At 43.8% G+C, this 14,751-nt stretch overlaps 1 protein-coding gene across 1 annotated transcript in view; it reads left to right on the top strand.

Moving 5' to 3' along the window:
* The window catches only part of LOC147623056 (uncharacterized), a 15,456-nt gene extending 1,712 nt beyond the window's left edge, over positions 1-13,744 (top strand). The window contains exon 2 of the mRNA XM_086821087.1: positions 13,099-13,744. Coding sequence (XP_086677213.1) covers positions 13,099-13,498 — 400 coding nt within the window. The 3' untranslated portion in view covers positions 13,499-13,744. The remainder of the gene's footprint in view (positions 1-13,098) is intronic.
* Positions 13,745-14,751: the final 1,007 nt, after the last annotated feature.

The following is a 14,751-nucleotide window of genomic DNA, read 5'->3' as shown; positions in this document are numbered from 1 at the left end:
CTTGAGTCATATATGTTGGAGACAAAAGGACATGTATGGCTGTAATTTGCACCTTATGTCGTCCAAACATATCCAAACACATGTATCATGATACACAGGAAATTCCAGCAAGCTATTTTACTCTTTTCAAGCCCCATTAGAGTCCTCAAATGCATTCAAAAACCCTTCATAGCCTTCTAATGTAGAGGTAGGTCGCCATGAAGGTTCTTCATTAGGTAACCCTGACCATTTGACTAGATATCCCACCAATGTTCGGTTGCAAAGGACCCTTTCTCTTGTGTTCAAAATCATATCTGGCACATACTCATCATTCTCTTCTCATTCATTGGAGGTAGCTCATCACACACAAGCACTTCTGGCCCAAGGTAAGCTTTTAGATGTGATACATGAAACACATCATGAATCTTTGTAGTTGGTGGTAGTTCCAATTGATAGGCAACCACACCAACACGCCTCAAAATCTTATATGGTCCATAATATCGATGAACTAGCTTGGTATTGGTGTTACCCTTAAGAGCACGGTGCACCATATCTCGTCCTTGGGATCCTAAAGAAAACCCAATCCCTTTCCTTGAATTTCAATGGTCTCCTATGGGCATTTGCGTAGTGTCTCATTCTTTCTTGAGCATGCCTCATATTAGCCTTGCATTAGTGTAAGAGTGTATCCATCTTTTCCATCTTTTCCTTTGCATTAGGTTTCACTCCTCCTTGCTTTTGAACCATTATTGGCACATTTACTTTATACCCATAAAGTGCCTCATAAGGTGATATACCAATGCTCTCATTATGCATGTAAGTGGCAACCATTAATCCCATACACCTTGTGTATCATGGCAATAATGCCTCAAATAGGTTTCAATCCCCTCATTAACCCTTTCCGTTTGCCCATCGGTCTTAGGATAATAAGCAGTGCTAGGTGTCCAAAACAATCCCTATCATAGTTCATATCATACGTTTCATATTGCCATTCTTCAGGGAGAATGATAGGTATGATTTAGCTCCTGGTGGAGTTTCATACGTGGCCTTAAATTTGGGCCCATATGTGCGCGTGGAGTTGGGACTTTATAACACTTAGCCATTCACATTGGAGTCTTGAACAATTTCAAAATTGGCACTTGATAGTAGTCTGGACTCTGTAGATACATTAAGGTTGAAAACTTGAAACTTGAAAGTAGAAGCTTGGGCCCTTGGTGGTTGGTCCTAAATTTTGAAGATAAAAAGCTTGAAACTTTGAAAGTAGATATGAAAATTCATTAAACTTGAAAGTCACATAGATAATTGCACACATTGCACATCATAAACTAAAAGACAAAATTCACACTACAACTTCAAACTTCAAAGATTGAAAGGCTCAAGCCTTGAGAAGCAAATCCAATGACTAAAGATTCATTATGCCACGACTTCTTTGTCATCATTTTGCTTCCTCCACATGAGAGGGAGATGAAGCATTCTCATCATCATCTATCTCATCATCACCTTGCTCTACAGTGGTAACTCCCACTTTTGTGTTTTTGCCGCCTAGTCCTTCATCCTCCTGAGGCTCTTGAATTTCTTGCAAGGCAATCAGCATTTCATCATCTTTCTCTTTATTGATCATCCCTAAAAGTCACTTCCATCTTCTCATACCTTCTAGTCTTGATTTTAGATATGAGTCAAAGACTTGTGTGTATATAAAGCAGCTTCTCCTGGTAATAAACCTAACTATCTTGTTCCCTTTCTCCAACACTAGAGCAATCCAATGCAACTTGCCAATGTCCATGAACAATAAGTCCAAGCAATGGCAAGTACAACAGGTGAAGAAGATAAATGGCCATTCTTCCTTTATGAGCTCTCTTGCAGGCACACTATTGGAGGCATTGTCTATGCATACTTGAACCACATTTGAAGCTTCAAGAATGACATCTTTCAAGATCCCAAAAATATATTCTCTTGACTTGCATTGGCTATTGGTATCCATAGGCTTGAGGAACACTGTGCCGTGGATAGAAGAGGCAAGAACATTGATAATAGGCTCTTTCTTGTGTCCAACCAGCCATCACATATAATAGAACCAACATACTTCTTCCTCTTTTCTCTAACCCCAAGCAAATATTTTTCCACGCATTTAACTTCTTGATACACAAAGCGTCATAGGAAGGTGGCTTGAACCTAGGCCCCACTTCCCCAATGGCTCTTACCATGTCAAGAAATTAGGGACCCTTGATCTTATAGAGCGGGATATCCTCTGCATAAAAGAATCTCCTTGTGGCCATTGTGGTTTTTTCCCCTTGCGTGTAAGTGCCATGTATTTGCCAGATTGCCTTGCATTTGATTGGTTTTAGAGACTTTTTATCTATTGCCTGCATGTGGGAGATCATCCTTTAAAATGTCTGAATGAGAAAGGAGATCTGCCAATTAAGGGACTGAAGAAGATGAGACTGCGGTTATCGACGATGAGATAGAAGCTGTGTGAGCATAAATCAATGCTCCTTTTGCTCCCTTGCGGATAGCTCGTCGGGCTTGGAGATGAGAAATCATAGGAATGCCAAGAATGCTCCAATCCCCTCGAATTATGACAGGCTCAGGAAAACCTTTAGAGATAATAAAGGTGTCTTGTCCCCAATTGGGAATAAGTTCATACCGACGAAACCATTGGATTCCTAAGAGCATGTCACATCCCAAAAGAGGAGAGACAATGAAATCTCGCTGGAATGAGGCCTTTTGAACCTGAAAAGAAAACTGCTGTGCCCGTTGAGATATGTGGGTGCGGAGACGAGGTGTAAACCCGTCTACCTCCAAATGATAGGGCACTAAGGTACAGCTCATGTTGGTAGCCAACTGGGGAGAGATGGCGTCGTCAGAACTGCCCATGTCAAAAAGGATTATGAACTAGCGGCCCTTGGCAGAGCCATAAGCTCGGATCAGGCTTTTCTGTGTGGTTGTCGCCTCACCCTCCTGCTTAGCATCAAGTATCATGGATGGCATGGGATGCATAGAAGGTAAGATTTGAACTGCATTGGTGGTAGCAAGCGGGTCTGGAGGAGCGGGGGACATTGCGGCAACTGTGGCAGAAGGCTCTTTGGAGGCTTGCTCCGCTTGCCTTTTTGGACAATCCTTCTTACCATGTCCTATGATGTGACAGAAAAAACATCTGTTTTTTGACTGATACCTCTTTTGCTCCTTTGGAGAATGATAACCTCTAGTAATGCATGCTTGAGCCTTTTCCTCAAGGGTTTTCTTGGGCTTCGATTCTTTATTTTTCTTTCTTCCCTGAACTAGAGCTATTACTGCCGTCCTTCTTAGTATCTTTAGAAGATGCATTACCTTTCCCTGGTTGTGCAGTGGATTGCTGCTGTTGGGGTTTGGTACTGCTGCTGTTGGGGTTTGGTACTGGACTGGGATGACTGCTTGGGGTTGCCTCCGTTCATCTTCATTTCTTCATTCTAAGCGGGAGTCAAAGCCCGGTCATATGTACTGGGTTCAAAGTTACGAACTGTGAACCGAATGTTAGGATCCAATCCATGAATGAATTGCTCCATCTTGGCCTGCGCAGATAACCCTAACTACTGTGCTAAAGTAATAACCTTGCGGGAAAACTGAAGCACTGGGGATCCGTTCTGTTTGAATCCATAGAACTCATCTGCCAGACGGGTCATGTACGGGGGCGGGAGGAATCTGGTCTTCAGGTCATGGACAAAGGTATCCCAGCTAAAAGCTGTGACACATGTGGTAGATGCTGAAGTCGGTGGTCGTGTCGGAATGCAATCTGACCATCCAAGGATGCCCTCATGCTAGGATACGATGTGCGTGGACAAGTTGAATCTGATACCAATGTAACATGCAGCGGAAGTCTTTGTATTTGAGGATCTTGTCACACATGCTCATTGCTACATTCCTCGGTTGCATGTGCAACTCTTGAGCAATCATTGCCATAGCATGATCCATATAAGATTTAGCTTTCTTGGCCTTCAAACGGCCATGTACCAATGGATCCTCGTGGCGGTAGAGATTCAATTCTTGTTGTTGTGCATGGAGAAGAGTCTGTATACGAGTAAGTTCAGCCCTCAAGACTATGGACTCTTCTTCCTGCATCTTCTCTTTGCCATGGGACAGTTGTCCCACACATTCATGTTCCCTATTGTGCACCACATGAGTTTGCTCATCCTGTAAAGCATTGGAGGCATGCATTTCATTGTCCCTGCCTCTTGTATTAGCATCTCCAACATTCATTGTATGGCCGTCCATAATGTTCTAAGTGTAGAGATAGCTAGTGTTCACGGTGATCGTCTCTCACGATAGAAGTGAAAGAGAACCGTATGCTCTGATACCAATGTAACTTGGTTGAACACAATGCTAATCTATACACTTAAATACACTAAGATTTGATGGACACTTGCTCAAAATACAAGAAGTAAATTGTTGAATTGACAAGAGACACACAATGAGCCGGAACGGCCGACCCCTCCCTCAAATAAAGTATATTGATCTTGGGAGAATCAAGTACATAGTGTCATGGGCATTTCTGACCAGATTTCCATACCAATGCATATGAATACAGTATTGCAAACAAGTGGTTGTCGATGTAGACTTGCAACCCACACTACCCTCTCAAGTGCCCATGTTCCCTACCATGTGCTCTCTATAGTTTCACCAACACAAGGTAGCAACAATCTGCAAGAGAGCACGTAGGACAAGAGAACACTACACAAGGTATGTGATCTCGTAATCCGATTCCTCCCTCCTGCTACTTGCTCCCATATTTAAGCATAAAAGCTTACCATTAGCAAGTAGAGTCGATGACAGCGGAAGTCTTCACGATGGAAGTCCTTGGAGTGTTGAGATCTTTGATTTGTCGCTTTTCTTCGCGACAAAAGTCTTCAAGAGGATGAAGGGAATCTTGGGAAAGTTTCCCCTATGGTTCAACTTGAGAAAGGAAGGCTGAAATTAGGGTTTTCAGCAAAAAGACTAGAAATTACAGCAAAAATGAGAGCTGTTTTGTTGAATTTCAGTCATTGGGAGTGAGTAGGAGAGTGATTAGCACTTGGAAACACTCTTGGAAGCTTGGAAAACACCCTAGCAAGTTGGGTATGGCTATGGAGAGCTTGGAAATGGAGAGAAATGGTGGAAAAATAGAGTTTTCAGCCTCCAAAAATCTTCATGAAGAGAAAACACGAATTTTCTCTTAATAAGTAAGTGAATTGGGGTCCAATCAGGTGAAGGGACATGGGGAGATGCCCATTTATGAGTAAAAGGGAAGGATCAGGTCCTGGACATTGAGTCTTGTCCGCTTCGGGACTTCAGTGAGTGTGAACTTGGAAGTGGTCATAATTTATAAGTGACTTTTGGGCGCCCAAACTTTAATGAAGTGGGAACGCACTCACTTATAAATATTGGCTAAGTCCTACGGGCTATTTGAGCCTAGATTGGGTAATACTTACCACCTGTTCACATGCCACACAACCATGTAAGCAGACAGTTTCACACGCACGGTTCACGGGCGGGTGTCCCCTTACCCGGACCACATTGGTCAAGCAAGGGATAGACTTGAGCAAAGAGATAATGAAAGTGTGCAACAATATGTCAACAAGTTTTGGAAAGTGTTGCTTGAGGTAACTCCTTTTATGCAAATCACTGAGGATGAAAAAAAGAGGAAGTTTCGCTCCGGATTGCAACCAGCTTATCGTTCGGGCATTGAATTGCACCCGAAGCATACTTTGCAACAGCTTACAGCCTCTGCTCTTGCTACGGAGAAATTGGTGCTCAAAATTAAGCAAGATCAAGGCGGTTCAAAGGGAAAAGACAAGGCTGTCCCAAATCTGCAAAAAGGTGGACAGCCACCTAAAAAGAACTTCCGGGAGACCCACAAGGGAGGTAGAGCTGAAAATACCTCATCTAAAGATCCCGAAGCAAAGAGAGCAATATGCCAAGGAGGAAAAATGTTTTTCTTATGGCAGCAAAGAGCACATGTTTCGACAATGCCGTGACCGCAAACCAAAACATGAGGATAAGCAGACCAAGGCTAATGTACATGCAGTTCCCAATGTGCAGGGAAACACAAAACATGATGCAAAAGAGCAGATGGTATGCAAAGCTTGGGGTCAAATCAAGGATCAGCTCGCCTTATTCATGTTTGATGACTGTGCAACTGATAACTTCATCTCCATACAAATGGCAGTTGCCTTGGGTATTGAGGTTGAGAACAGATTGAAGCCGAAGCTGCCTTTGTTGGTAAAGAGGTGCAGGTTACCCCATTGATAGGAAAGTTGCACATACATATCCAGGGCTACCTTGATAATGAACATTTCTTAGTTGCACCACTAAATGGATGTGATGTATTGCTGGGCAAGCCATGGCATCATAGAGGCTTGAGCCCCGCAAAGAGTACAAGACCAACATGATTTCTTTTATGCATAAAGGCCGCATGCATTTCATTGATGCTAGCAAAGAAGGGGATTCCATCCCACTTGTATCTCACATCCAAATCAATAACGCAATGAAAAAGAGTCTTTCTGTGTACTTGGTTTTTGTTCGTGATAGCATTGTACCAAGTCATCAAAATGTGGATGCTATGACTTATGATAGGCTGAATTTTCTTCATGCATTCAACGACTGTTTTGTTGATGCATTGCCAGGTGAATTACCTCCCCAAAGGCCCGAATATCATCGCATAGATCTTGTGTGAAACCGGCCTCTGGTAGAAACCAAAGTGCGGTAGACTAGCAGTCACCCTTCCACTTGTAGTCCAGATATGAAAACAAAAATGATTGGAGCTAGAGTGCCCCAAATCTGAAAATCAAACGACACCTGTTGGCCCCAAAGCTTGGCGCCCCTTGCGGTATTTCTTTATTCAATTTCAAATAAATATGTAAGGCTGAGTACACCAAAACCAGCCAAGAGATTACACCTGTATCTCCAATCTGGCAGCCCACAATACCTCTTAGCACAGAGGATTCACGCACACAGATCTGTGTCTCAAAGCAACACTCTGTGCCTCCCTCTGATCAGCCAAGACCATTTAGCAGGGGAGCCTTGAGCATACATCTGGCATATCTCATGCACATGGTTCAACAACTCAGCACAACATACATTCACTGTTCAATCTCTGTCTCCACCCTTTTCAATCTGCCATACCCCTCCTCTCACAAGAGGCCAGATTGCTCAAATCTGCAACAGACATAAGCCAATGGAAAGAGAGATAGATGAATAAATCCAGAGCTTACCAAAATCAGCTCGTGGATCTGCATCGGAGGAAGTGATTGTACCAGTCTGTACTTGCACACTTGTTTCAACAACTCTGCTTCACACGTGTGGGTGTACCTGTCTGTACCTTCCTCTCTGCATCCACCTCAGTGCTGTACTTGACTTTACAGACTTGAAAATCCGTATTGTACCGATCCGTACAGGCTCTGCACACCTATCTGAATCTGTCCGTGCAGAATTGTACGGACAGTTCTGCTGTCGCTTGAGTGTACTCGTGCGCCTGCTCCTGCTGTACCTGACTGTACCCGCTGTACAGTTCTGTACTGCAGACACCTGTACTGTCCAGCGCCGCCAGCTCCTGTTCAGTCCGTACACTGACCCTGCAACCATACAGTACTGTACGGCCTATACCAGCAACTACAGCTGCTTGCAACAGCCGCCGCCAACTCCCACAGTACAGATTCCTGCCAGCACTGCCTGTACCTGCAGTCGTACAGATGTGTACGGGTGCTGTACGGCTTGTTCTAGCACACAGAAATCAGTAGTAAACTTCTGCAGCAGCCGACTTGTTTTCTCTTGCTCTCCACGCTTGCAACCAGCACATATGCTACATGCCTTTCCAAAAAGAAGAGAGAGAATGAAGTGAGAGAGGCATGCACTCCAAAAGTGGAGTTGCCCCCTCCCCATACTTGTCCTAGGGCCCCAACTTTAATAATTATTAAAGTTCCCTAGGGGCCACTAAGGCCTAGGAGCAACCACACATATAACATTAAAATTTTAATGTTCTAGTTCCTCCCTTCACACCTAGGGATGTCCACACATCATTATCTCTGTCCGGGCATCCCACATGTGAATCATTTGATATTTTGACTCAGCAACCACCATGCCCACACTTGTGCTGTTCCATTTTCACAGGGCCATGACATACCCCCCTCTTGAAAAATGGCAAGCGTCCTCGATTGCATTTTGGTGATACAGCCAAATATCCAAAGTGCGGTGGACTAGCAGAGGCCGATTTCATTGTGCCAGGTAGTTCTCCACCTGATAAACCCGCATACCGAGTGAGTGCCGCACAACAAGAAGAGATCATGAAGCAGGTAAATGATCTTTTAGAGAAAGGTTTGGTTCAGCCTAGTTCCTCACCTTATTGCTCTCTTGTGCTTCTTGTCCAAAAGAAAGACGGCTCATTCTGCATGTGTGTTTCTATAGAGCTTTAAACAAGCTTACCATCAAGAATAGATTCCCAATTCCGCATATTGATGACATTTTGGATAAGCTTGATGGTTCGGCTTGTTTCAGCCGTCTTGATTTGAAGAGTGGTTATCACCAAATACGAGTGGTGCCACAAGATGTCCATAAAACTGCATTCAGGACAGCCTTTGGATTATATGAATTTTTGGTAATGCCTTATGGTCTCACCAATGCTCCTGCTACGTTTAATCGAATGATGGATAGGATATTCCAACCCCATCGCAAATTCACAGGTGTATTCTTTGATGACATCTTGGTTTTCTCCAAGAATGAGCAGGAACACAGAACTCATTTGGTCACAGTGTTCGAAGAGTTGCGGAAGCATAAACTTTTCATTAATGCCAAGAAAAGTGAGTTCTTCCTTTCAGAGATACATTATTTGGGTCACATTGTATCAAGGATGGAGTAACAATGGATCCAGAATTGCAAAACGTACATCAAGTACGTAGTTTTCTGGGATTATGTTCATATTATAGGCGTTTCATAAGGCATTTTGCTATGATAGCCACCCCTCTACATGATCTCACAAAGAAGAAAACCACTTTCAAATGGACTTCAAAAGAATAGGATGCTTTCTTGCAACTCAAGCATGCCATCATATGTGGACCCGTATTGATTGTTCTTGACTTGCAAAGATCATTCGTAGTAGAATGCGATGCTTGTGGCGATTGTATAGGGGCTGTCCTAAATCAAGAAGGGCATGCAGTTACATACGAGAGCCGTCGTTTGCATGATGCTGAGCTTCATATGGATATCTATGAGAAAGAGCTCTTGGCTGTAATTCATGCTTTAAAGATATGGAAACATTATCGTCTTAGGGTTGAATTTGTAGTCAAGACAGATCATCAAAGCTTGAGATACTTTCTATCTCAAACAAAGCTTTCGGAGAAGCAGATGAGAATGGCAAACTTTCTTTCCATGTTTCATTTTCAGATTGTGCATACTCCAGGAAAGAAAAATGTGGTGGCAGATGCATTATCCAGGAGGCCTTATGTGGCTGCAGTCTCAGTGGCCTCTCATGGGGACTTATCTGCTATGCAAGATTTGTATCATTTGGATCTTGATTTTTGCCATATATGGACTGATTTGATGGCTGGTCATTCACATGCCTCTTATGTTATCAACGAGGGTTATCTTATGAAGGATAATTGCCTATGTGTGGTGAAGGATTTGCGTCCAAAGGTTATGGAGGAATGTCACGCTCCACCTTATGCTGGTCATAGAGGTATCATGCCCACTACACAGATGATTGAGAGAGATTTCTTTTGGCCAAGCATGCGTAAAGACATTGAGGCTTATGTACGTGCATGTATTACTTGCCAAAAGGTGAAATTTGACAGGCAAAAACCTTCAGGTTTGCTTCAGCCATTGCCTATTCCCTCGCAACCTTGGGAAAGTATTACTATGGATTTTATTATGGACTTGCCTAGATCCCAGCTTGGGAATAATGTTATTGGCGGCCCCCATGCAAGCTTGGGGAGCCGGCCAGCTGTGGTCGTATACTTCCCCTCCAACACCTACAAAGAGGCGACCACCCTTCTGCGCACCCTCAGACGATTTGTACGCCTCTTCCTCTTCAGGTTGCGCCACCTTCACCTCCTCAGCAGACGGCTGCGCATGCTCTCTAGCAGGTGGCTGTCTCCTATCCATCGGCGGCTGCTGCTCCTCCCATACAGGCGACTGTACCTCCATAGCAGGCGGCTGTGCTCCTACAGCCAGGCGATTTCAGCATCACAGCAGGCGGTTGTGCCTTCTGTAGGTGGCTGCGCTTGTTCTCCAGCAAGCTGCCCTCTACACTGCAGGTGGCTGCAGCCAGGCGTTTCCTCTCCAAAGGCGGCTGCTTCCTATGCCCAGCAAGCGGCTGCGCCACAACAGGCGGCTACCTCTTCTCCTCTGCAGGCGGCCATAGCAGGCAACTTTTGCACCCCTCAGGCGGCTGCACTTGCTCTCCAGCAGGCCACGCTTGCTCTTCAGCTGGCGGCTGCACCTTCTCCTCTCCAAAGGCCGTTGTTTCATCCTTTGCAGGCGGCTGCATCTCCTCCACAACAGGCGGCTACTCCTCTTCTATAGGCAGCTGCGTGGGGTTGCACTCCTTTCCATAGGCGGCTCTGCCTCTCCTCTCTTCAAGTGGCTACACCTTCTACACAGGCAGCTCCTCCTCCTCCTCCTCGACAGGCTGCTGTGCCTTGGTGTCTACTTTTAGTAGCTGCACACAAACACCTCGGGTATTTGTCTTCCATTTGCGAGCTACAAGTAAGTGAATTCAGATTTAAGTAAAGAACTTTGTCGTAAATCTGATAAAGGATTCTCTCTACCGCTAACACCCGTTCGGTGTCGGGTAGTCCAAGCTTTTGGAGAACCACGGTCCATGGGTGCCGAGATCGGGAGAGCCAGGCGTTAGTACGGGAGCACCTGTTTGTGCGTGGTCCTGGAACACCAGTGGGGCGCTCTCCGCGGATTTCAGTGAAGGCATTGGACCGTAGAGACTGGACCACTCAAGTGGTCGTTCTCCTTCGAACATCTACTTTGAGCCTCTTGTTTGGTACTGTATTCATCTCAGTTCTACATGGACATCATCTGGTTCATTGAACCCATGGAGCATTGTATTTGTTAAATACTCTCAATAATATAACATATATTGAGGGGGGGGTCGGCCCGTTCCGGCCCCAGTGCTGGTGTCCATCTATCAACATTTCATTTCATTTCAATTTTCAGTTATTAAGTTGTCCATTTCAAATTGTGATATTTAAGTTGTGCTATTACGCGTGTGGGTGTCCAACGGAGTCTATTCCCACTTGACGGGATCGGTTTCAAGTGGCATCAATCCGCGGCATAAACAACTGCCATGGACACCAGTCCAATGTACATACATGATAAGAAAGCACGGGTGGACCAATTGGGTGGCCAAATGGTGACAGAGGCCATGCTACTTGCAGAAATTTATGAGGCAAAATATACATATGTAAGAGAAGCAAGGCAAAGAGCAAGGGTTGATTCGAACACTTTGTCCATATTCAAACCTTCAAGTGGTGTTGCATCTCATAATGGGCCTCCTAGATTCCCTACCATGTATGGAAGAGGTGGGAGAGAAAATTTAAGATTTGGTTCTCTCTTCCAAGACCTTCAAATGTTGATGGGAAGCATGTCGATGCTAAAAGAGCCAACAAGAGCAAGGTCATTGGTGAAGATTGCATTAACAACTTGAAGAGCAAGGGGTTGTGCTTCAAGTGTAGTGATAAACGGAACAAGGATCATTGGAAGGTTCATAAAGCCAAGAAGAGGATACTAAGCACAAAAGAGGATGTGGACGAGTGTAAGGAATGCTTTGAAGACGCCAATGAAGTTGAAGATGTGGAGAACGAGAGTGAATTTCCTTTTGATACGGTGGGTCAAAGAAGAGAAAAGTTGACTATGATGATGGATTATCATTGCCTACGTATGTTCGTGATGACAACCTCAAGTAATGGAATCATTGGAAATGCAGTAATACTTTTGAAATGGTTTCTTGTTGGTTGGTTTGAGCCTATGGTGAGAGGCTTATGCCAATGGAAGCCACATGCTTATGAAAAACAAGCTATTGGAGAGTATGATGGAATATGGAAAACGTGATTCCATAAGCATGAGTCCATGCTCAAGGATTAGTATAGCAAGTACAAGTACAAATGCTGGTACAGTAGGTACAAGGGTTGGTACAACAAGTACAATGGTTAGAAATCACAATAAATGATTAAATACCCTTGCCTTCAGTATTTCTTCGCGATGGAAGCCTCCAAAACAATCCCCAACAGCTGGTATTCTTAATGGGCAGCCTTCAAGAGAGAGAGAAAGAGAGTAGCCATCATTAGGGCAGCCTGTAACGGTGGTAGAGGCTAGTGTGCAGCAAGAGAGCCTCTATTAATGAAGAGAGAGAGCTCCAACTCTCCTAAATTTTAGGAGTGTGGTCCTTTGTATTCGAGGATAATCTCTCATTCCCAATGCTTGTACTTTCCAAATATTTAAACATCTTGGAGTCCACCAGACCCCTTTCATACTGGGAAATGTCCTGGTTGGTGACAATTAGCAAGCTGTAATTATCATTAGCAAGTAATTAGTTACATCATTATTCCCTTTTTTCAGTTATATACATGACCACCCTTTCACAGTACACGTAAAAGTGTCCATGGGTATGGCCACCCTATCCCCTAGCCCTTGGTCCGTTTTACATACATTTCATTCTTGGCCTTGGGTCCAAATAGACATGAGACTCTTTCACTTTGTTACAAAATTCATGTCTAAAACAATAATTTTTTTGTATAGGAGGTCCTATTGATGATTTAAGTTTCTTAGTTTTCCTATTTGCATAGAAATGAGCACATTGAAGCTGCATGATTGGCTCATATGTTTTGTATGTTTATGTATGTATGAATGTACGCACATGCACATATGTTGGTATGTGTGTGTGTGTGCACAATCGGGTCACAAGCAGAGGAATGCACAGTGAGTTTGTCACATGATTGCCCGAATTGACTTCTCTTCCACTAGTCTTGTGATTTGAACTCATGCTACTTCAAGTTTGGCCTAAAGGACCCCCTTTTTTATGCACGATTATAAAACATGACCCCCTTTTTTATGCACGATTATAAAACATGAATAAGCACACATATGCTGATTGTGCTCGTTTGGGTTCAGGGTTTTCCACGAAAATACAGCACTCAAAATAAGCTCCAACAAGCTCATGCTGGACTTTAAAGGTTTTCCTGACCGGTTCAAGCAACTAGATTTTGATTTCTCTCTCTTGGGCCAGCTTACTGTTGCAGAAAGTGGCTTGTCTGCTTCACAAAGGGAACAAAACAAGAGTTTCCAAGGATGGGTGGAACTGGATCTCAACGTGGATATGCCTTTGCCTTTCTCTATGATGCCATTGGCAATTCTTACACCAGTGGGTGACGGGATTCTAGATCGGATTTTGGGGGCCATGGAATCAGCCTTACTGTCTGGGATTATACGTGATTATAAACAATGGTGCAGGAAGCAAACCGACCAGCCATCCTCTTTATCATCAGATGCAGAAGTTCTAATTAGACGCTGAGCAGCAGGTAAGTTGAGCTTCGGTGTTCTGGTTTCTTGTTTGCTAAGATGCTTCTCTTCAGCAAGAAGGTTGTGGAGAACCTTTAATACTTCATTGTCACATATAGCCTTGGTGGAATGTTTTCCATCCTACCATCAAGAGTGCCCTGTAAAGGGAAAATGTATGATTACGAAATACATTAATTCTCCAATATGGCAAGTATTTTGTCATGTATCTGTCACCATTTAATGGAGTTATTTTACTTAAGTGCAAATATGCTTTCAGAGTTGCTTTTATTTGCTGAAACGACTTTGGAATGCTTGCTGTACACAACTTGCAATTGGTTACACGTCTTACTGAGCATGGATTAGAAAGGAAATATGAATAATGAGTATGTTCTGCAATGGATACTTCTGTGTCTGATGGAAATTCTCCTATTTAGGAGGTTAATATGAATGGTGACGATGAAGGTGCATCTTCTTTGAAAACGACTAAAGGGAAGCAGAAAGACATGTTAACTTTATGCCCCTTTGGTTGGCAATGATCATTTGGTACACAACACTATCCAAGCACGTGGCAGCTAAGCTCTGTTCTGAACCTCACATTGACCTAAATGACCTACTGCTGTCGGCATGATGGTTCTTTTGGTATACGAACTGGGTTTGAGATTTACCCTTTTGTCATGTATACTGTAATTTTCTGTAATCGGTGAATGGATTATTTATCATGAGGTTGGGCAGTTACAAGTCAGGCACTTGACCAATAAATCAGTCCTGTAAATAACCCCATCCTCTCCCTTCATCAGGCATTTGATCCTCGCGGTTGATCCCACCAGGGACAAGTCAGCAGAGCATCACAAGGAGCTTCCAGCATGGCATTTAGTCCTAAACCATCAGCAGATGAGCTCAGGTAAGTGTTTTGCTGTAGACCTTGCAAAATCCTGCTTGGTAGGCAGTTGTTCCTGCAAGGATCCATTTGGATCAATGAGTTCCAACCCTTTTTTTCAGCATGGGTACGTAGGCTTATGTTCATTAAGTACGGAAGGAGATGCCTAGAGGTCAAAAATTTAAGACAGGCATTGGACCTAATCTCCAAAAGAAAGCCTCTTTCTTTAGCCTTTTGGTAAGAGAGCGGCAATGGATGCATCATGCGCAATGAACCTCCTAAAGCGAATCAGCCACAAGCTGGAGGCCCTTCATTGGGTAGAATTGATTACACAGCTGAGTCAGGTATCTTTAGTATCAAGGTGGAGACACTGATATCAAAGCTTAGTT

This window comes from Cibotium barometz, chromosome 27 (assembly GCF_041138505.1).
Source record: "Cibotium barometz isolate CiBa-2024 chromosome 27, ASM4113850v1, whole genome shotgun sequence".
Taxonomy (NCBI): Eukaryota; Viridiplantae; Streptophyta; class Polypodiopsida; order Cyatheales; family Cibotiaceae; genus Cibotium; species Cibotium barometz.
The sequence above is the reverse complement of the archived record's forward strand: the minus strand, read 5'-3'. Positions and strand labels throughout refer to the sequence as shown.